Source organism: Lepus europaeus, chromosome 14, assembly GCF_033115175.1.
Source record: "Lepus europaeus isolate LE1 chromosome 14, mLepTim1.pri, whole genome shotgun sequence".
Lineage (NCBI taxonomy): Eukaryota > Metazoa > Chordata > Mammalia > Lagomorpha > Leporidae > Lepus > Lepus europaeus.
In genome coordinates this window covers 50,591,173-50,615,895 of record NC_084840.1, presented here as the reverse complement: position 1 = coordinate 50,615,895, position 24,723 = coordinate 50,591,173, and the positions used below count along the sequence as shown (strand labels likewise).

Below are 24,723 nucleotides of genomic sequence, written 5' to 3'. Positions count from 1 at the left end.
TGAGCACATGCCGAACTGTACATCTTCTCCCTCTCTTATTCCCACTCTTATATTTAACAGGGATCACTTTTCAGTTAAATTTAAACACCTAAGAATAACTGTGTATTAATTAAAGAGTTCAACCGATAGTATTGAGTAGAACAAAAAAATTTTTAAAAATTAGAAATGTATAGCAAAAATTCACTTAAAAGAGACAATGCTCTTTCCTATATGACCTCATGAATCAGGCTGGCACGTCTTCAAGGGATATGTCATCATTCCCAGGAACCACTGTTTTTTAGGCTCAAATGTAGAGTCTCTAAGTTCACATTTGGTAAAAAACAGACCTTTATCACAAAAGTGAAAAGAGAAAAGACCAGGGGCCGGCATTGTGGCCTTACAGGTAAAGCTGCCATCTGCAGTGCTGGCATCCCATATGGGCACCGATTTGTGTCCCAGCTGCTCCACTTCTGATCCAGCTCCCTGCTCATTCTCTGGGAAAAGCAAGGGAAGATGGCTCAACTGCTTGGGCCCCTGACACCCACATGGGAGACCCAGAAGAAGCTCCTGGCTCCTGGTTTCAGCCTGGCTCAGACCTGGCTGTTGCAGCCACTTAGGTAGGGAACCAGCAGATGAAGACCTCGCTGTGTCTCTCCCTTTCTCTCTCTGTAATTCTGAGTTTCAAATAAACAAACAAATCTTAAAAAGAAAAAAGACCAGCTCTGAGTTACTGAGCCAGCCTAGTAGTGTTCACTGCTAAGAAGGCATAATAACCGTGGGACTTGCTATCTTTGATTCAAGATACTTTGTGAAGCAACCTCGCTGTATAATCTGGTAAGTCTTCAAAATAAAATTTATTTATTCCCCAAATGACACATGTAACTTCTGATTGCAATTTTATATTTCATTATTTGGTTTTTAAACACTAATCTTCACTTATTTTAACTTGTGAAATATTTTTAAATAAGCTCTTTTAAATCTGACTCTTAATAACTCTCTACTCCCCAATTCCTTTAATATTTCTTTTTAAATAAGCACACCTTGTAAATATTGCTACTCATACATTTATGTTTCTTCCATTCTCCAGTAAAAACATTCAAGGAGTGACTATGATGTGCTATATATGACTGCTATCCTCCAGCAACTTCAATAGAATAGAAGGGGGAATAGAGGACACACACATACAAACACAGTGCATCATTTAATCTGCCTGTAAGGCATGTTATTCTACTCATTTTACTGATACACACACAAGTTCCAGCATGTAACATTTTAAATCTGAATTTGCTCCTAATGATTTCACTGTATATACTAGAAAATAAATTATCAAGAATTCTTTACAGTTTTTGAAGAAATACATTTTTATCTCAATTTGGAATGAATAGTCATCTTCTGAGACAATCCTATAGGCTGCACTTCTCAAGATGACTTCAGTTACCCTTAACAAGTAGAACAAAGAAGAACACAAGAGTACTTTATCTGCAACACCACTCTTCCATGGGAAAGATGCTCTCAGAAAAGCCTGCAAACTAACACACATGCACACACACACAAGAGCCCTCTTCATGGTCTTTTCTCAATTTTCTGAATCAGCCTGTATTGGTCTGCTCAGAACAGAAGACTGAGCTGAGAGACAAAAGGGAGATAATTATCAAATAAACAAAATGCTCCAGACCTGTGCCAAGAGAGAGATTGCTCTAAAAATCACAAAGACATTAGCAAATGAAGGGTAGAGGGTTAAGACAGAAAAAGAAAAGATGTCACATTTGAATGCCAGAACAAAAGCTGACAAGTAATCCCATCGTTTGCAAGGCTCCTGCCAAAAATGTCCCCAGGGAAAATGATGCGTGCTCTGTAATGTCCTTGACATGACATTCACTTGGAGCACAGAGGGTCACACAACACAATCAATATCATCAATACTTCACCAGGCAACGGTTGTGTACTACTCACCATAGGCAGTTTCCAGGTGCTCTAGTTCTCTGCTCAGTCTGGTGTAATCTTCTTTAACATTTCTCAACTTTTGGACATTCCTGGAACTCAGCATCAACAGCTTGTTGAGGACTCCCTCCAGCACGTCTCTCTCTGTTGCTAACAATCTAATTTCCTCCATGAGGTCCTTAGCTATACAGAAGTGGTTTCCTATGGCACATTGTGGGAGAGAAGGAGGGAAGAGATGCTTTACTGCACATGCAAATATGGAAGACTGAGCAGCAGGTGACATCCACTCAGCATAGGTAGAGGAACTGCAACTGGGAACTGGGAACTCTGCAACTTCCCTAACAGTGCTCTCTGGGAAAATGTGGGAAAATGAGCATTATCCCTTTTTGTGGTTTTTTTTTTGGTATATATCTCATAAATATAATATTAGGAACATAGTAATTCTTCTCACCATACCTGCCCTTCTACCTACTCTCCACCACTTCCTCCTCCCTCTCCTGTTTAGTCCAAGAAAGAAGAAGAAAAAGGAAGAAAGGAAGAAAGGAAGGAAGGAAGGATGGAAGGAAGGAACTAAAAAACTGTTCCCCAACAGTCTAGACAAGGGCTGTTCTATGTGATTGTTTCTTGATTTTTTCCGCCCTTCCTGTTTTCCCTTCTTTCCTCCCCCTTCTCTCCTTTTAGAAGCTTAACTATCTTTAATGAACCCAAGGATGATACATCTTTTGCAAGCTCTAAGACATAACTATAACTTATGAGACATAATACCCTCCACTTAATACACTAAAAGGAAGTTATTCTTGAGAACAAGTTTTACCATTAAGTCTCATGAGACAACTCTTTGGGGACAGAGGTCTTGCATGGGAAGTTAGTGCATAGTGACTCTTGTTTATTTAACAAATAACACTCTTATATATGACATCAGTGATCAGCCAAGGCTCTTGACATGAGCTGCCTCAGTTGTAGAAGCCTTTTGGATCCACTAGCTCACAACAAGGCCATAAGCAAAGTAGAAGTTCTCTCCTCTCTTCAGAGAAAAGTACATCCTTCTCTGGTGGCCACTTCTTTCCACTGGGGTCTCACCCACAGAAGTCCCTTATGTAGGCACTTTTTTGCCAGAGTGTCTTGGCTTTCCATGCCTGAAGTGCTTCTCCTGGGCTTCTCAGCCAGACCAGAATGCCTTAAGGGCCGATTCTGAGGTCAGAGTGCTACTTAAAGCAATTGTCATTCTATGAGTCTGCTGTGTGGACTGCTTCCCATGTTGGAGCCTTTACTCCATTTTAATTCTATTATTTCCAAACACTTAGTCCTACTTATATGATTATTTTAACACTTGATCCTATCTATATGGTCACTTTACCACTTAATCCTATTCATGTGATCTTTATAACATTTAAACTGCTATTTTTACCAGCCAGCTTAATGGACTTTGGGGTTCCATGGCCCTTAGAAATAAGCCTACAGGAATGTATGTAGCACTATACTATTTTGCAGATATGAACAACATACACTTCATAATTACAACCTTAGGATCATGGTAATTCTTCCCTCTGTGCCCACCCTCCCGCTCTCCTTCCTCTTCCCTTTCTTACTCTCACTCTTATTCTTTACTAAGATCTATTTTCAATAAATTTTATATAAATATGGTTAATTCTATGTTAAGTAAAGAGCTCAATGATTCATATGAAAGAAAAAGATACGGAAACTATTGTAAAGGAAAAGAAAAGATAAAAATAAAAAGCTGTTCCTCAACAGTCAAGAGAAAGGCTGTTCAAAATCATTGCTTCTCAAAGTTTCAATTTCATTTCCACAAATTACTGGACATGTTGCCTTTTAGGTGCTCTATTAGTTACCACAGGTCAGGGAGAACACATAGGATTTATCTCTTTGGAACTGGTTTATTTCAGGCCGGCGCCGCGGCTCAATAGGCTAATCCTCCACCTTGTGGTGCCAGCACACAGGGTTCTAGTCCCAGTCGGGGCACTGGATTCTGACCTGGTTGCCCCTCTTCCAGGCCAGCTCTCTGCTGTGGCCCGGGAGTGCAGTGGAGGATGGCCCAAGTCCTTGGGCCCTGCACCCACATGGGAGACCAGGAGAAGCACCTGGCTCCTGGCTTCGGATCAGCGCGGTGCGCCAGCCGCAGCGCGCCAGCCACAGCGGCCATTGGAGGGTGAACCAACAGTAAAGGAAGACCTTTCTCTCTGTCTCTCTCTCTGTCATTGGCCACTCTGCCTGTCCAAAAAAAAAAAAGTAAAAAAAAGGAACTGGTTTATTTCACTAAGTATGATGTTTTCCAGTTTCATTCATTTTGTGGCAAATTACTGGACTTTTTTTTTTTTACTGCTGTGTAGTATTCCATAGTATATATATCCCATAATTTCTTTATCCAGTCTTCAGTTGACAGGCATTTGGGATGATTCTATGTCTTTGCAATTGTGAACTGAGCTGTGACTATCCTTTTTAAATCAGAAAAATCACTAGCCTTTTTATCACTTTACATATTTTGTATGTTTTAGGGGTTCTATTGGCTAAATCATTTGCTGTGAAACATAATGACATAAACAATGTCCCAGTGGAACCCAGAAAAGCCACAAGGTATTGCTCAAATATCTAAATGTCAGAGATGACTCACAATAATGAGGCAGACAGGGACTGAGCCTTGGCATTAGACCCCTGTGTTATTCAAACTGTGGGAAGTAGAGCAAAAACATTATCAGTTCTGGTGAAAACTTATTATAAATTATGACAGTAACAACACCTAAATAATAGGAGGCTGGAAAAATAAAGAAGAAATTGTGTAAAGCACAGAAAAAACATATGGCCCATTGACTGTAACAAGATTATAAGATACATGATCAATATACAAAAATCAATTGTCTAAGTATCAACAATGAACTACTAGAAAAAATATTTTATAGCTCAAAATACTCAGGGATAAACTTGAAGAAATGCATGCAAGAGCTCTGGTGAGAACTTTTTTAAAATGGTTGAGTTCAGACATTTGTCACAACAGGAAAGATGCCACATGGGATACACACATCCCATGTCAGAGTGCCTGAATGTGAGTCCCAGATCAACTTCTTCTTTTTTAAAGATGCATTTATTTATTTGAAAGGCAGAGTGATGAAGAGAGAGAGATCAATCTTCCATCTACTGGTTCACTCTCCAAATAGCTGCCAATGAATGGGGCTGGGCCAGGCCCAAACCAGGAGCCAGGAATTATTCCAGGTCTCCCATGTGAGTGCAGAGTCCAAGGACTTGAGCCATCTTCTGTTGCATTCCCAGGCATATTAGCAGGGAGCTGGATCAGAAGTAGAGCAGTCAGGATTTGAACTGGTGCCCACACGGGATGCTGGCAGAGCAGGCTGTGGCTTAACCCACTGTGCCACAGCACCTGCCCCCAGCTCTGCTTCTGATTCTCGTTTCCTGCTAATGCACACCCCAGCAAGCAATGGGGAAGGCTACTCCCATGTGGGAGACCCAGGTGAGTTCCAGGCTGCTAATGTCAGCGTGTTTGATTATGGAAAAATAACAGAAAAAAACAGAGGAGGATCTGCGTTCCTGGGAGACAGCTGGAGAGAAGTTTTCAGTGAAAGCCTACAGAAAGAAGAGAGATCCAGCGCCGTGGCTCAATAGGCTAATCCTCCGCCAGCACCGTGGTTCAATAGGCTAATCCTCCGCCTTGCGGCGCCAGCACACCGGGTTCTAGTCTCGGTTGGGGCGCCGGATTCTATCCCAGTTGCTCCTCTTCCAGTCCAGCTCTCTGCTGTGGCCCAGGAGGGCAGTGGAGGATGGCCCAAGTGCTTGGGCCCTGCACCCGCATGGGAGACCAGGAGAAGCACCTGGCTTCTGCCTTCAGATCAGCGCGGTGCGCCGGCCGCAGCGGCCATTGGAAGGTGAACCAACGGCAAAGGATGACCTTTCTCTCTGTCTCTCTCTCTAACTGTCCACTCTGCCTGTCAAAAATTTAAAAAAGAAAAAGAAAGAAGAGAGACTCCTTAGAACAGTAAGGACTGTACAGAGATACAGCAGCTCGTGGGACACAGCAGCACAGCCGGCAAGGAGGCCATCTTCCTGCATTGAAGGGAGAGGAGTCTGCAGAAGCCCATGTTCTGCTGGTGATCTTGTCTAGGGAAGAGACTCGCTGTTCCCATTGATTTTGATTTCAGGAGGATGAGTCGGTAGAGCCCAGGACTCCCACTTCTGTGAATGAAGGGCACATTATGTCCCTCTCCTCACCACCCAGCATCCATCAAGGAAAGCATCATCTCCCCAGAATAAGGTGAATGGAGCCTGTGGTGGCCCGCGTGCCTCTGGTGGATTTTGTCAGAGGGAGAAATCTGCAGTCCCCTGTGACTTTGAGTTTGGGTGGATGAGCTGGGGTGGGGGGAGCAGGGCACCCTGTTAACTGTGAATGGAGAGCACATTGCTTCCCACCTATCCCCCTCACTAAGTTGCCTGGCAATCAGCCAGGGAAGGACCATCTTTCCAGAATAAGGTGAGTAGAGCTGGCAGGGGGCAGGGCACTCCCTTGGCACGTTGCTCCCTTCCTACTAAAACCCCAGATTCAGGGATGAGGCAGTTCTGTCTCTGGATGGAGAGACTCACAGTGCAGAGAGTAGATTACCTGCACCCTGTGACTGTGGGAATCCTGTGACTGTTCGATAGGTCAGGAAACGAATCAGGGCATAGGTGTGGCTGGGTCCTTGGCCCATTACTGAGCCTGACCCCAAAATCTCAGAACTCCTGAGTGCTGGGAATGGAATTCACAGAGGGCTCCATGTTCACACCGTGGAGCACACAGATTCATTATGTGGTTCACGACACTGAGTGAGTGGGGCTGCAGGCACAGAGACGTTCACCTTGGCACAGAGGAGGGTGGAGGCAGTGATCATATCATGCCAGCCAGAGCAATCATTCCCTCTCTCCTACTGACTACAGAAGACAATTTGGGTATTATCCTGGACTTTTGCCCCACCCACAAATCCTAGCCGGAGCTCCCTAGCCCCGCCCAATATACACTTCTGGATAACCCCTGAAGGTGCAGGTAACCCACTATACATAGAGAACCATTCCTAAGAGCAATGACTTCAGAGGAGATGCCACCAAGTGTTTATCCAGATACATAAAAATATGCATAGAAATACAAGAAATGTGCACAAAGAAGACAATATGATTTACCCAAAGGAATACAATAATATTTCAATATTAGATGTGAAGATGAGGAGATTGATTAAATGCCTGATTCCAAAAGAATGATTTTAAGATTATTCAAAAACATAAAGAAGCTATTTACATGAGTTAAAGAAATCTGTGAATGATATGGATGAGAAATTCTGCCTGGAAATAGGAATATTAAAGAAGATTAAACAGAAATATCATAAATGAAGAATTCAATTTGTCAACTAAAAATTACAATAGAAAACCTGAACAACAGATTCAGGAAGGTAAAAGAAAGAAAACCCAAGCAAGAAGACAAAGCTTTTGAAATATCTGTCAGACAAAAATGAAGAATATATCGGAAAACACAAAAACAGGTTCAGGATCAACGGAATAAAATCAAATGACAAAATACACATGTCTTAGGCATTCCTGAAGCAATGGAAAAGAAGAATGACTTAGAAAACACATTCAGTGTAATAACAACAGAAAATTTACCCGATTTGTACAAAGAGGTGGACATCCACATACAGGAATCCCTAAAATAGACATGACTTGACATTAAATTAACACTTTCAAAAATAAAACGCAAGAGATTTCAAGATGACTGAGTAGGGAAAAGATGTATGGATTCTGATGAGGGGAAGAGAGCAGAAGAAAAGTTGAGGAAGTGTATTCTTAGGGGAGAGTTGGAGAGACGTTTGGAATGAAAACTGTACAAAAAGAAGAGGAATGTAGTGGCGCAGCATGGGAAATGTGGACGCACAGCAGCGAGTGGGGACACCACATACGAGTCTGGCAGCCAGGAGCGGGAGGAGACACCAGGTTCTCAGAGTGAAGCGAGGGCAGACTGGCAGCCCACACCACTGGCGATACTGCATGAGGGGGAAGTTTGCGGACCATACTGACCTTGAGTCTGGTCTGCAGTCCTAGTGGGCCGCAGGGCACCCACCTACCCAGCTAAGGAAAAAATATATTTCTTTCTCCCCATCCCTGCCAACAAGGGCGACTGGCAGCCAGCAGAGAGAAGGCACCATCCTGATACCAGTAGCAGCTGCCACGGCTCTCACACACAAGATCTTACCAGAGGGAAAAAAGTCTGCACTTCCCAATGACTTTGATTCTGGCTGGGAAGGTTGACAGGTGGATGGGCACTCACTTATGATTGTGAGGTACCCCCATCCTTTCAATCTATCACAGGTTCTAGGGCTCAAACTGCCAAGGCGGAGCACCTGCTGGCAGCTGGCTCTGGCAATGACTCTGCTGTCTCCATGGATGAGGCAGGCTTGCCAGGCAGAGGGGATCCCCTGCACTCTGTGCCTGTGGAAATCCTGTGACTGCAGAACAGGGTGTGGAATATAGCTGGGTCTGAGCAATCACCATCCCTGGCAGAAGCCCAGAGCTCCCTGACTGCCTGGGATGGGTCATTGCAGAGGGTTCTATGCTCACACTGAGGACTGCATAGATCCTTTGTGTGGCCCGTGCATCAGCATGGGTGAGGATTGTACCCACTGAGGGCTAACCCTGGGCATTGGTCACCTTGGAAGAGAGAAGGTAAGGTTGTGATTATGCTAACCGGTGTGATCAGGACCCCCCCACACACACACACACTGACAATAGAGGAGATATGGCATATCCAACTCGGGTGTCACTCTGGATTCTTGTCCCACACTTGAGCACTGACTAAAGTTCCCCGGCCTCCCCCAGCACAAGCCTTTAGGTATTCATTGAAGGAGCAGACTTTTCACTAAGCTATAGAGGCATGATTCAAACATAAAAGCCATCAGAGGAAAAAACAAACAAGTATTCCCACAAATGCCTAAAAATAAATGGAAATTTAAGAAACAAGAATAAGGAAGACACATGACTCTCCCAGAGGAACACAACAACACTTCAATATTAAATGTGAAGGTGAAACAACTGATGAAATGCGTGAAAAGGAATTCAAATCAATGATCACAGGCTTTCTCAGAAGCAATGAGAAGCAAAGTCATAGGTTAAAGAAATGCATACATGACATGGAGGAAAAATTTTCCCATGAGATCGAGATTTTGAAGAGCAATTAAAGTGAAATATTAGAAATGAAGAATTCAATATTTCAAATAAAAATACAGTGGAAATCCTTAACAATAGACTTGGTGAGGTAGAAGAAACAATATTGGAGCTAGAAGGCAAATATCTGGAAATATCTCAGACCAAAAGAAAAGGAAGAAATTAGAAAAATTAAAAACAATGTTTGAGATTTATGGGATATTATCAAATGACTTAACATACAAGTCTTAGGAGTTCCTGAACATGTGGAAAGAGAGAGTGGATTAGAAGGCATATTCAGTTAAGTAATAACAAAAAGCTTCCCTTCCCTAATTTGGAGAAATAAGGGGGCATTAAAGTATAGGAAGCATATAATAGATATGTCTAGAAAAGATCTTCACCATGACACATTGTAGTCAAACTTTCAGCAGTAAAACATAAAAAAAAAAATTCTAAAATGTGCATGAGAGAAATACCAGATTACCTTCAGAGGATCTCCAGTTAGACAGCTAATTTCTCATCAGAACTCCAATATACTAGGAAAGAATGGAAAGACATAGTCCAAGCCTTAAAAGGAAAAGAAACTGTCAACCAAGAATACTTTAACCTGCAAAGCTCAAAGCTCTCATTTATAAATGAAGGTGAAATAAAGATCTTCCATAGCAAACAGAAATTGAAAGAATTTGTCACCACTCATCCAGCCTTACAAAAGATGCTTAAATATGTGCTACACACAGAAACACAGATAGTCATCACTTTGAAAGAATGTGAAAGCATAAAATCTCCTCCTATTTATGGAAAAATAGGAAGACCATTACTTATCAATAATAACCTCGAATGTAAGTGGAATAACCTCTCCAATTAAAATATAAGATTGGCTGAGTAAGATTAAAAAGCAAGATGTATCTATACTCTGCCTATAAGAAATATACATCCCCAACAAAGATATATACAGAATGAAAGTGAAAGCATGGAAAAAAGATATTCCTTACAAATTGAAATAAAAAATGAGCAGGAGTAGCTATCTTAATAGCAATCAAAATAGACTTTAAGACAAAAACTGCTAAAGGAGACAGAAAAGGTCATTATGTAATGATTAAGGAATCAACTCAACACAAAATGTAACCATAGAAATTAATGGATCTGAAGAGAAACATATGCTCCAATACAATCATAATGGAAGCTTTCAACATTCCATTTTCATCAATGGACAGATCAACTAGGCATAAAATTAACAAAGAAATAACAGAGCTAATTTATACTACCAACCAAATGGATCTAATAGATATTTAAAGAACATTTCATCCCACAGCCACAGAATTCACATTCATTGTATCAGTGCATTGAACCTTCTCTAGGATAACCCATATGCTAGGCCGTAAAAGAAGTCTCAACAAATAAAAAAAATTAAATCATAATATGTATCTTTTCTGGCCACAGTGGAATGAAGTTGGAAACTAGAGAATATACAAACACATGGAGACTGAACAAAATGCTGCAGAAAGAAAGGTAGGTCATAGAAGAATTCATAAGGTAAATAAAAAATTTCTTGAAATAAATGAAGGTGATAACGTATCATTTCAAAACTTATAGGATATAGCCAAAGCAGTATTAAAAGGAAAGTTTATAGCCTATATCAGGCTTGGAAAGTGAAGACACTGTGGCAAAAAATATCCTGCATGAAGGATCTCTGTGAGTTTGACCCCAGTACAAAGAAGGGGCCATCAAAGAAGGATGTACTTTTCTCTGAAGGGAGGAGTGAACTTTCACTTTGCTTTTGGCCTTGACTAAATACTGACAAAGTTTGTGGTCACAAAAGTCTTCCATAGCCTTGGAAGCTCATGGCAAGAGCCTCAGGTAATCACTGACATCATAAATAAGAATTAATTGTTAAATTAACAACAGAAGTCACTGTGTACTTATTCCCCATGTAGGACCTCTGTCCTCAATGAGTTGTACTACGAGAATTGACTGCAAAACTTGTTCTCAAAAAGTACTTTATACATTGTATGTGGGGTGGGTGCAAACTGCCGAAATTTTTACTTAGTATAGAGTTGGTCTTCTGTATATAAAGTTAATTTAAAATGAATCTTAATCAAGAATGGCATGGGAGAAGGAGTAGGAGGTGGGTTGGAAGTAGGGGTGGGAGGGTGGGTATTAGGGGAAGTACCACTAGATTCCTAAAGCTGTACCTATGAAATTTGCAGTCATTGAATAAAAGCTTTAATTTTTTTTAAAAAAAGATAATATCTAACTGAATCCAACACACATCACATCATATCATCCACTCAGACCAAGAGGAGTTTATCACAGGGATGCAGCAACGGTTCAACATAAACAAATTAATAAACATGATACATCCAGTTAGCAAGTTGATGAATAAAAACCACATGTTTTTCTCAATAAATGCATAGAAAGCATTTGATAAAATACAAAATCTTTTCATGATAAAAACTTTAAACAAACTGGATACAGAAGAAACATTCCTCAATACAATCAAGGCAATATATGACAAACCCAATGCCAGCATCATATTGAATGGAAATGTTTCCACTAAGACCCAGAATCAGACAAGGATGCCCACTTTCACAATTGCTATGCAATATAGTCTTAGAAGTTTTAACTATAGTCATCACTCAAGAAAAAGAAATCGAAGTGATACAAATTGGAAAAAAGGAAGTCTAATTATCCCTGTTTGCAGATGGCATAATCCTATATGTTGGGGAATCAAAAGATTTTATTAAGAGAGTATTAGAACACATTAGGAGAATTTGAGAAATTTTCTGGTTATAAAGTCAGCACACAAAAAACCAATAGCATTTGTAAACACAAACAATGCCATGGAAAGAACTTGTAAGATCAGTACCATTCACAATCACTACAAAAAAATCTAAATTCCTTGGAATAAATTTAATCAAGGATGTGAAAGGTCTCTACAATGATAATTATAAAAAGTTAAGGAATAAAATATAAGAACACACAAAAATGGAAAAATCTTCCAGTTTTATGGATTGGAAAAATTAATATCATCAAAGTGTCCAAACTACCCAAGTAATTTACAGATTTGATGGAATCCCAATTAAAATACCAAGAACATTCTTCTCAGAGCTAGACAAAACGATGCTAAAATGCCAATGGCAACACAAGGGACTCTGAATAGCTAAAGCAATCATAAACAACAAAACTGGAGGAATCACATTACTGGATTTCAAGATAAACTACAGGTCAATTATAATCAAAGCATCATGGTTCTGGCATAAAAACAGACATGTAGTCAAATGGAACAGAATAGAAATCCCAGAAATTAATCTACACGTCCACAATAAACTAATCTTTGACAAAGGAGCTAACATCTGTCCCTGGAGAAAGGCTGGTTTCTTCAACAAATGGTTTGGGGAAAACTGGATCTCCTTATGCATATGAAACAAGACACCTACCTTAAATATTATACCAAAATTAACTCACATGGAACTAGGATCTAAATCTATGATGTTATACCATCAAATTATTAGAGAAAAACATTGGGAAAACTATGAAAGACATTGGCATAGGCAAAGACTTCTTGGGTAAGATGCCAGAAGCACAGGCAATCAAAGCAAAAATAGACAAATGGGAGTACATCAAGCTAAGAAGCTTCTGCATAGCAAAGGAAACACTCGACATAGTTAAGCAACAACTGACAGAATGGGAGAAAATATTTACAAACTATGCGTATGATAAAGGATTAATATCCAGTATTTATAAAAAGCTGAAGAAACTCAACAACAACTGAACAATCTAATTAAGAAATGGACAAAATAATCCTGTAGAACTGTGATCCTCATACTTTTTACTTTTTGAATGTTATGATTTGTAGTAAATTAAGCCTATGATTATAGAGTGGATTGAAGTTATATCTTTGAAAAAATTAAAGCAAAAAGAAATGAAGAAAGATGGGGTATTGATGGAGGGACAGGGGAGGGGAAGGAAGTGTGGTCATCTTCTTAGAACTCTACTTTTGAAATATTTGAAATATTTTCTCTTTATATTAATAAAATTTTTTAAAAGAAATGGATAAAGAACATGAACTGGCCTTTTCAAAGGATGAAATACAAATTTCCAATAGACATATGAGAAAATGCTCAGGATCACTAGCCATCATAGATATGCACAAATATGAGGTTTTACCTCACCCCAGTTAGAATGGCTATCATCCAAAAATTGAAAAATATTATATGATATTATGTGATGTGGAGAAAAAAGTACCCTAATACACTGAAAGTAGGAATGGTACAACCATTATGGAATACAGTATGGAGATTCCTCAGAAATCTGAAAACAGATCTACCATATGACACAGTCATTTCATTTCTGGGAATTTACTAAAAGGAAATGAAATTAGCATATGACAGAGTTATTTGTACCCCATGCTTATCACAGATCAAGTTATAATAGCTAAGACATGGAATCAACCCAGATATCTATCAACTGATTACTGGATATAGAAAATGTGATAAACAATGAAATACTACTCAGCCATAAAAAATGAAATCATGTCTTTTGCAACAAAATAGATGCACCTGGAGACCATCATGTTTATTGAAATAATCCAGTCCCAAAAAGACATATGGTAGTTAACATAGAATAAAAAATGCATAAAAATGAAACTGGCATCTTACAATTTCATGATTGTGTTCAGCCCTTGTCTATAGTCCCATGGAACAGTGTTTTTTTTTTTTTTATTTTTTACTTGTTGAACATTGTTTAGGGGAGCATTAATCCTATGATTATAAAGTAAATTGAAATTATGCTATTACAAAACTTAAAATAAAAAAGAAATTAATGAAAGAGGAGGGAGGGAGTGACAAAGAAGGAGGCAAGAAGAAAGTATGGCTATCTTCTTAAAATTTTATTTATTGGGGGCTAGCACTGTGGCATAGTACACTAAGCTTCCGCCTGTGGCACCAGCATCCCATATGAGCACCGGTTCCTATCCCGGTTGCTCCTCTTCTGATCCATCTCTGTTTATAGCCTGGGAAAGCAGCATAAGATGGCTCAAGTGCTTGGGCCCCTGCACCCTGCACATGGGAGATCCGGAAGAAGCTCCTAGCTCCTAGATGTGGATTGGCTGTTGCAGTTATTTGAGGAGTAAACCAGCAGATGGAAGAACCTCTCTATCTGTCTCTCCCCTTCTCTGTCTGTAACTCTACCTCTCAAATAAATAAATAAGTAAAATCTTTAAAGAGATAAAATTGTATCATTAAACACATGAACTATCTTGTATTTATATTAATAATTTTAAAAATACAAAAGTGATATGTGACTCTTTAAAAGCCAAAATATACCTAAAAGATCTATTTGAATGCAAATGAAATAAAAATTCTAAGTTACAGAAAGCACTGTATCACTTAGATGATAACAATGCTTCTTTCTTTGCAGCGTATAAAATTCTGATGTCTTTAATTGTCACTGAAATACATATTGTTATCTCTACAGCTGAGCAAACAGAAATCTAGATGATTAAATACATCACTGAAGGTCATACAGCAATAAACCACAGGGCAAGTTTCCAATTCAAACATAACTTTGAATTCTCTCCTCTTCAATACTAAGCAATGCTGCATACTTCTTTCTCATTACTTTTAGGTTGATATCAAATTGATATAAATGTTGAAAATATTACAAAATATTTTCCCACCTTAAAGGCATTGCAGACACCCTGAACATATTCTGTCACTGAAATCAATGACTGAGAAACCCCTTTAGAGACTCTGATTGCCTATAACTCCATGCAACATGGCAAATAGAAAAGTGAGTAAGGCACTACCTCTGCTCTCCAGGATGTCACCATAAAATAAAAGGGCTAGTATGTCTTGCAAACGATAGATAGACACACAGTAGGAGAGCTTAGAGAAGAACAGGGATTATCCCTGAAGGGAGACTGAAGCAGGTTTCATGAGGAAATGGTTTAAGGTTTTGAAAGGAAGAAATAGGAACCCTGGTTACGTAGCAAAGGTGGCAGCAGGCAGGTGACCTAGGTGAAGCCTAGACTGACAAAGGAGTTAGATGCAAAGCTAGTTAGATGAAAACAAAGTGCCAGGGATGCCACAGACTGCACTTCCAGGATTTTTGACTTTTCAACAGTTTAAATGCAATGAAAGCCTCTCCTAGATGAGTGACTCTATCCTGAGCAGTGACCAAGTCATAGCATCTGGGTAGAGCCCTCTCTGACATACCACAAAGAACCACAAGAGACTTCAAGTCCTCAGGGTTACTGAGGGAGCACTAATCCCAGAGGGTGACTTCTTTGGGATGGGGTGGCCACGGACATATCCTAGTGTCTTCAATGTTCCTTCTTAGGTTGTATGTATGGAACCCAATTTTTGCTGGGTCACATCTTCAAGTGCAGAGTTAACGAAAAGAATGGCAGGCACCAACTGTGACCCAAAAACACACCAGACAGAATATTCCACAGTGTGTTGTTTCCTCCTCTTAACGGTTCAGAGCAAAAAGACCTCTGAAAACAAATTAAAATAGACAACATATACAGAGGAGGGCCAGTACTGAAGGTTCTCAGGAAACACATCTGATCTCCCATAACCTAGGGCATTTAATAAAACGTGAGAGAGATAATTAATTAAAATCTTGGCCCCTCGCTTAACCCTAAGGTATAGGGCTTAGGAAAATATATAGTGATAGAAATTGAGCATTTTATTTATGATGAGTGCAAATTCCCAAAGAGACAGTTAATATCAAGACCCAAACCATGATAAAATGCTACACGTTATATTCAAGCCTATGAGGTAAACCTTGCTTAAGCAAGCTTTGCTGAAATTGTGTGAGAGTTTGATGACAAAAATCCAGAGCAGCCAATGTTGACCTCTAAAGGAAGTCCGATCAATGACCTATGACCTGAATCTCCATAACTTAACTGCCCCTGCTAAAGGCCATAGAGGATTAGTGTGGAGATGCATATGCCACCTGACCACCAAGTGTACCAGTGCACTCCTCCGCAACGGAATGGAATTTGAGTATTTTCACAAGTTTTTAGAAAGCATTTGTCAAAATATTTTATTTATTCTGCAAATGATACAACGAATCACCATTAGGTGTATGTCAACACCAAAGCTTATTTTACCCATTCTGTTCTAACTTTACTTTCCTCACCATCTCTCAATTCAGATATGAGCATCTACCTCCTGTACGTACAGTACCTGGAGTCATTCTATCAGTTCTCCCTTCACCTGAAGTCATTATTGGAGATTCCAAATGGACGGATTTCAGTGTTCTCATTAAATGTCTTGTTTAATCTTTCCAACAATCCAGGAAGGGAGTCTAACAGGAATTGCTCTGGATTTCCAGCTAATAAAACACAGATCTGGAGAACGGTCTTTCTAAGGTCACAGGTTTTTAGAGTTCCAAGAGCCTATGAGAGGCTGTTGAACTTGAACTTGGTTCTTCTGATCTCATGTCAATAATGACTTAGTCAAAAGGCGGGTACAAATCACCTGAAAGTGAGGGAATACATGAGGGGCACGAGTGCTGGGCTCTTTTATGAACTCTGTGCTCCAGGGCTTGCTGTGTTTTTAAGCAGGGGGGACACCCAACTCACATGGCACCTGCCTGGACCCATAAACATTTAATTTGTTATGATTCTCCTAAAATGATCCACTTTTTTTTTCTTTTTTATTAAACTTTTATTTAATGAATATAAATTTCCAAAGTACAGCTTATGGGTCACAATGGCTTCCCCCCCTCCCGTAACTACCCTCCCGCCCGCAACCCTCCCCTCTCCCGCTCCCTCTCCCCTTCCATTCATGTAAGGATTCATTTTCAATTCTCTTTGTATACAGAAGATCAGCTTACTGCTCACATTTGAACTAAGCATCTTTACTGGGAAAAAGGGAATAGAACCAGTACTGAAAATAATCAAACTCTGATGATATTAAATGCCATATATTTTATCCTACATGACATCAGATCTCCTGAGGAATTGCAAACTCAAACCCACAGGTGGTCTTCATCTGTCTTCTGCTGCTATCACAGAAGACCACAAACAAAGTAATTTACAAACAGTAGAAACCTACTTGGCTCACAGTGCTGGAGGATGAGAAGTTCTAGGATGTGGTGCTGGCTTCTGGGGAGGGCCTTTGTGCTGCATGGCAACATGGTAGAAGGGCAAGTGAGCACTCATGAAGTAAGAAGGAAAGCAAGGCATTCCTCCTTTTACCAGGAGCCCATCCCCACTGAAACTCACCCACTCCTGCAGTATCACCATCAGCGCATTCATGATCACCTTGGAAAGGCCCCACCTCATATTGCTGTTACACTGGGGATTAGTTCCCAACGCACGAACCTTATAGAAAAGGAGAGATCTTCCCCTTTGATGAGATTTCCCTTGGTGAGGTCAAGTTTAGCTGCTATGAGATTGGGCTTGCTGAACAAAGGGGGCACTTAAGGCAGCAAGCAAGCACCGGCCAACTTCTCCCCACCGCCACCTCCCGGTGGAAACCGCTTCAACTTGAATTTGCCATATTCTGTCAGTTTTGTTGATTTCTTCCAATCACCACGAATTCCTGAGATAGCCAAAAGTATTTCCTGTGAGCAGAGCCCTATGGACTATTTGCAAGGCAAACACTGAAGATGGCCTCAAATATTTCACTGAAGGGGGAACATAATGCTGAACACATGATTTTACACAAAATGTAAATTGCTGGGGCCACATTTATGGCACAGTGTGTTCAGCTGCTGTTAAGACACCTGCATTCCAGGACCAGCGCTGTGGTATAGTGGGCTAAGCCTCCACATGTGGCACCAGAATCCCCTATGGGTGCCAGTTCATGTCCCGGCTGCTCCTCTTCCAATCCAGCATCAATGCTAATGGCCTGAGAAGGCAGTGGAAGATGGCCCAAGTACCTGGGCCCCTGCTCCCACGTGAGAGATCTGGGAAAAGCTCCTGGCTTTGGATTGGCTCAGCTCCAGCCATCGCTGCCATTTGGGGAGTGAGCTAGTGGATGGAAGCCCTTTCTCTCTGTCTCCCCCTCTGTCTATAGTTCTACCTCTCAAATAAATAAATAAAATCTTTAAAAAAAAAAAAGACACCTGCATGCCTTATGAGTCTTGGTTGTTCTATTCCCAATCCAGCTCCCTGCTAATGTGCTTGGAAAGGCAGTGGAAGATGGCCTAGATATGTGGGTCCCTGACATCCAACTGGGAGGCCTGGATGAAGTTCCTGGCTCCTTGCTTGGACTAGATCAGCCCTGGCTGTTGTAGCCACTTGGAGAGTGAACTTGTGGATAGATTCTCTCTCTCTCCCCCCCCCCCCCCCCAGAGCAGGGGCCTGTGTGTCTGTCCCTCTCTCTGTGACTTTGCCTTTCAAATAAAAAAATCTTTAAAAAAAAGTAAATTTCTCCTATCAGCTTGACAAAAGGTGCTATCTGGTGAGACTAAATATAGAATTGGACAACAACCAGACCACATAAAAAATAAAACTCTGACACACAACCTGCAGCCACTTTCCCAGAACAACTCTTCTATCTATAAAATGTGTCCAGGAAGCCGGCTATTAAGCAATAACCCTCTACAACAACCAATGTGATATATCTAAGAATGATTAGTAACTGACAGCCTCCCTAATTTTTGTCCTCTCTTCCAACTTAAGACGTTGGAGGAAATCAAATGCGCTCCCCTAACCAATCGCACAGGATGCTGGCTTCTAGCCAGCCGTCTCCTGCTTCTCCCGGCCAACAACCTCCTTTCAGGGCGGATACATGAAGCCTTCTTTTTTCCCCACTAGGAAGCTCCTCCCTGCTCCACCTGCCTTTGAGCCTCTGCCAAAACAGAAGTGATGGTGGCTGACTCGCCTGTTGTAGCAAACTCTGAATAAACAGACTCTATTTTCTCTCACTGGGTGAGTCGTTGTTTATTTTCATTCTGGATAACATCATCTTGGAAAATGCTTTCCTGGGTCTACTATTTTCCTGAGCCATCTGTTTAAATCATGAACTCATGAACATTTTTAGAGAGAGGGAAAACAGTGAAGACAGTAAAGAAGCATTTTGGCTGATGTTCCCAGCTCCTGCCTCTGCCCTGGATTCCCTCCTTCTGTAAAATGTTGAGGGCTCTCTCTTGAACCATGGCCTTCCCTTCTATTGCCTTCCTGTAGCTGCAGACAGAGCAACACCCAGAGGTGCTCAAGCCCCCAGGCTGCCCCCTTATAGAGACAGCTTCTGCTGTTCCGAGTCAGCAAGGGGAGCCCTTGGGAGGCAGCTCCTGGGCCTCTGTGTCCTGACCTGTTCTTCCCAGTGACATGCATTGTTCAGAACCCACATAAGAAGCTTTAAACTATTTAATAATCTTATTGATATATAATAAAAGGTGAGTTGGATATAAGACATTTTATTTTAGAGTGTATCATTAAAAATTATATAGTAAATTTAGTTTTAAATATAATTAAAATACCATTAATAATCTATATGTTGAATTCTTACTTTTCTTTGACAATTATTATAGTCTATTTTACTTATTTTAATTATTTAAGAAAAGGATCTTTTCTCAAAAATGTAAAATGAGTTTTATATTTTTACACTTTTAATTGAGTGCCACATATCAGTTTAGGAGAAGATAAAATTTAAATAAGTCCTTTAAATTTTGAAAAAAAATGAATTATCGGATATGTGGCATTTATCCATTTTGTGTTTATCCAGAAAATCAAGTGTATTTCCAGAATGTTGCTTTTCCCCTAAATCATAAGTGAAAAGAGATTATAGCCTACCATTTAAATACATTTGTCTACAACAAGAGCATTTTGGGTTCGGTTTTTAATCTTTCTAAAGGACATGCAAAATTGGATAAAACCATCTTTTAACAAGCGGCTTTTGGAACACCACAGATATTCTGATAGGCTCTATAAAACAAATGATTGCCTGGACTGTTTGTTCCTAGGAAAGAGAAAACAAGAGGGCATCAAGAAGAAAAATACAACACACACTGAGAGGAGATCCAAAGGTGTCCAGTCTAATAACCAAGCAGAAATCTCTGCCAGACATGGGACAATCCCTTCGCCAAGCTCCCTCATCAGCCAAGGGGGACCAGTCATTGGATTGCCAAATGCGCACTGTAAAATCTAAAGTCCAAGGACCACCTAGTGTAATGAGAATGAGCAAAGGTTGCTTTCTAGATGGCACAAGAATACCACACCCAACTGCTCAAGCCAATGGCTAGAAATCAGAACTTGCTGACATCCCACTCACTTAGCCCGGGATCCCTGCTTTCCTGATGTTTCCCGTAAGTGAATCAGTCATTTGCCTTTGAACTTAAAGTGACTCATATCCCACCTACATATTGCCAGTTGTCTGCCTCCCCCACCTCCCCTCAATCCCTGGTTCTTCACTCCCGCCTCACAAGATCCCCAGGGAAATAGGACTGCTCTCCTGACTCTTGGCACCCCACTTCTCAGAATCTGTATGCAAAAACCTTTGACCTTCTTTCTTATTGTGACGCTGCATTGAATTTTCATCTTCCACTGGAAGAACCAAGGCCTGCCCTAGGCTTGATTTTCCTCGGATGCTGAAGAGAAAACAAGGTCAGGATCTCAGCATCAAAGAGAAGGTCGGACAGACATAAACTGGACACAGGGTGTACCAGAGTCACAAGGGTGTCGCCAGCAGAAGAAAAGTTTCTGATGTGCGGAACCGCTGGTCATGGGTCAAGTGATGAAGCCTTGGGTGATCTGCCAGGGAAAACAGTATGCTGTGAACGGCACAGTATCAACACCAACACCCAGCTCCCCTCCACGTCCAATTAGGGCAGGCTGCCAGCCGCTCTGGTACTGCAACACTCATTTAGCTAGGGTTCTTAAAACAGACAGCTAGGTGAATTAAACAAGGAAGTCTCTGCTCAAGGACACTTCTGTGGCAAAGATAAGGGGGGAGCAGAGTAAGACCAAAGAGCTGCAGCAAGATGTGCCCCAAGTCCAGGGCCATCATCAAGGCTGCAGGAGGAGACTTCTCATCCGTGGTGGGCATTGGGGTTGGCACACCACACAGGCGTGGAAAGGCATAAGTCAAGAGTCCATCTGCATTCCACCCTCACACCCAGCAATATGACTAGAAATGAATGGAGTAACCCAGCAACCCAGCTCTCCTCTGGCTGGTACAGTGGATCTGACCCTCATGGAACATTAAAGAGAGCAAGATTTTTTAAGATTCCGATAGTCACATCCATCCCCAAAGGTTCCAAATGAAAGGATTTGGTACTGTAGCTGGATATCAATATTTTTAAATTTCCCTAGTTGAGGCCGGCGCCGCGGCTCAATAGGCTAATCCTCCACCTGTGGCACCAGCACCCCTGCTTCTAGTCCCAGTTGGGGTGCCGGATTCTGTCCCAGCTGCCCCTCTTCCAGTCCAGCTCTCTGCTGTGGCCCGGGAAGGCAGTGGAGGATGGCCCAAGTGCTTGGGCCCTGCACCCCATGGGAGACCAGGAGGAAGCACCTGGCTCCTGGCTTTGGATGGGCGCAGCGCGCCAGCCATAGTGGCCATTTGGGGGGTGAACCAACGGAAGGAAGACCTTTCTCTCTGTCTCTTTCTCTCATTGTCCACTCTGCCTGTCAAAAAAAAATCTAAAAAAAAAAAATTTGCTAGATGATTTTAATACACAGAGTAAAAAAAAAAAAAAAAAAAAAAACATGAGGTTGGAGGCTACATGAATTCAGAAATAAAAGTATAGAGAATGACTCCAGGGCTACAGATTTATAGTCTTTCTGTGAGGGTTGGAAAGAAAACAGAAATATGAAGATGGACAAGACTCACTCTACCACTGTAAGGGAATTCCAGCAAGCTTACTCTGAAGCATAGGGCTGCCTCTGGCGTCTGAATCAGGGAGGGTACCTGGGCTCTATTAACAGTTTCTGCATAACGTTTATAGACTATTTAAGTCTGACCTTTATTTTCTGCCAAAATAGCAGCGTTGTGTTTGTTTAGCTAAAGATCTTCACATCTAGTCAATTTTCAAAGGTCACTAAGAGGTCCACCAACATACAGTGAGGCTGTCGTCTGGTCAACTGTTGCAGATGGTGTCCGGCATCCAGAAGCTTACATATCACTGAATGCCAGTCATAAGTGGGCGCCATCTTGAATGCAGCCCCCGCTGAGCTATGTGACCTCTCCTGGCCAAGCTCTGCCGTAGGCAAAATAAATGACTGGTGATATCTGAAGTCACCAAGTCTTGCACTTGTGTATAATGCAGCAATATATAATGTTGTTTGGATGTGGGGTGTTGTTGGAACAAAACCCTAAAATCAGAGGCATTGGCTTTGTGACCACAGAGTAGGCAGAAGCCTAACAGGCAGCTGCGAAGGCTGTTCAAATTAATAGGAACACTGGGATTTGGATTGACCTCCTGGACTAGGCCCTACAGCCTAAACCAAATGGAGATACTCATGCTAAAGTTCTACTCTACCAAACCAAAGCTGTATATAAAAAGCTGTATGTGGCATTCTGAAAAATGTGGGGGGCAGGGAGAGAAAGTCAAAGCCCCAGATTAGCCATCATTAGGTGGCATGATGAGGCCACTCTAACCTTTACAAGAAAAGTAACTTGAAACAACCAATCCATTGTTTGTTATGTTTCATTTTCCTCCATCCTATTCTATTTATAAAACCAATTTCTTCTACTCAATTCATCAGAACGTTCATTTCATTTTGTGGAACAAGGTATTGCCTGATTCTAGATTCACAAATGAAAGCCAATTAAGATTGTAAAGCTATTTTTTCTGTAATTTTCTCTTTTGATAAGGCTACAAGAAAAGCAAGAACACCATTATAAAATGGTTACTGAAAGCTGGAGGAAAGAAGATCCTTTCAGTGACAAAATGGCACTCAGGTATCAACTAAGGGGGATATAAAAGAGTTGCTTATAAATTAAATCCCAGACTCAAAGAGACTTGCAGGCAGAATATAGAAGTCCCCACTGGCTTCTTGTCACTGTCCTTGATAAAATGTAAGAGAAGTGAGATGAACTAAAGAATAAACTTCTAAATTTAAAGGAGCTAGGATCTGCGAGGCTTGGAAAAACAACAACAATTTCTTTATTTCAGTTTCTACAGATACCAAATCATTCCCAAATTAAGAAAGAGCCTCGGCCGGTGCCACAGCTCACTAGGCTAATCCTCCACCTGCGGTGCCAGCACTCTGGGTTTTAGTCCCGGTTGGGGCGCTGGTTCTGTCCCGGTCACTCCTCTTCCAACCCAGCTCTCTGCTGTGGCCCGGGAGGGCAGTGGAGGATGGCCCAAGTGCTTGGGCCCTGCACCTGCATGGGAGACCAGGAAGAAGCACCTGGCTCCTGGCTTAGGATCGGCACAGAGCACCAGCCATAGTGGCCATTTGTGGGGTGAACCAACTAACTCTGCCTGTCAAAAAAAAAAAAAAAAAAAGCCTCAGGCCATGGATCAAATTTAGGATCCATCTATGTATCCAGGACAATGAATCATAAAGCTTTCAAAGGGCCCACAAATGTCAAGGACATCCCTTTGGGTGCTTTCCATTTAATAGGACTTCTAAGGATCTCAAGGGCACTGTCTCTCAGCATTCTCATGGCAGGGTCACAATAGGGAAATCTTCTCTTAGAGAAGTTTGCTATTGGTGCTTTTGTCTAATGGAGTGAGAGTCTGCTACTAAGAAGGTCCTGAAATATGAGAAAACAGCAATACACTCCAGGCAGAAGCTGCAAAAGAATGATAACCGCACTGCAGCCAGTATAGCTCACAGGGACAAGTCCACTGAGACCACCGTTCACCGAAGAACATAAAGCATAGTCAGGAAACACGGAGGTCAAGAGGTTACAATGAACTCAGGTCATCCTTCAGCCAATTAGGATTCAATTTTCTTTGCCAATCAAAAGGCTAAAAGAGAAAACCCAGGCTCATTTGCAATGTATGTTCCATCTTAAGAATTTTCCCTGGGATTCTAAAAAGAGAGTATTTATATTGGAACAAGGAACAGCTCTGCCGCCTGAATTATGTATCTCCTCCCTTGGGCTTAATAGATGCTCATCCACCTGTATTCCTGGGAAAGATATATTGATAGAGAAAGGCAAAAACTCTAACTCAGAAGCAAAATTGTGTTCAATCTTCTTTTTTTTCCCTCTTAGCAAATGGGGTCATAATTCCAAGTAAATGGCATGTGAAGCTGTTAAAAGCCAAGCCTCACATTCACATTGCGATGTTCTATTGGTTGTAAATAACATGCATGACTGCGCGAGGGACCAAATTGCTCATTAGCAGCCAACATTAGTTGTTTAATGATCTGAGCAAGAGATGCTGCCAATTATTGTATTCCTTCTTAAAATACCATTTAAAACCCATACATGTAATTATTATACCTTTTGTAAAATTTTTATGATTCCTCAGAAGTTGACATGCTGTGGGTTCATTCATCCTGTAAAACTCAGAGAACTTTTAAGGCCATATCATTACATCATTGGATTAAAAATCCATAGATCTCATACACTGGGAGGTGTAGACTCTAGTCCCTTATCTGCCAGCTCTCAAGCAACTGTGTGAACTTAGCCAAAAAACACATCACACTGCCTTAATCTCTCCACTTGTTCATGGAGATCATAGTTTCTCTCCCCCTACCCA

The 24,723-nt window shown here is 41.2% G+C and overlaps 1 protein-coding gene across 1 annotated transcript in view; it reads right to left on the bottom strand.

Moving 5' to 3' along the window:
* DISC1 (DISC1 scaffold protein) overlaps positions 1-24,723 on the bottom strand; it is a 323,271-nt gene that overhangs the window by 216,761 nt on the left and 81,787 nt on the right. Inside the window, exon 9 of the mRNA XM_062210776.1 lies at positions 1,933-2,121. Within this exon, the coding sequence (XP_062066760.1) occupies positions 1,933-2,121 (189 nt within the window). The remainder of the gene's footprint in view (positions 1-1,932; positions 2,122-24,723) is intronic.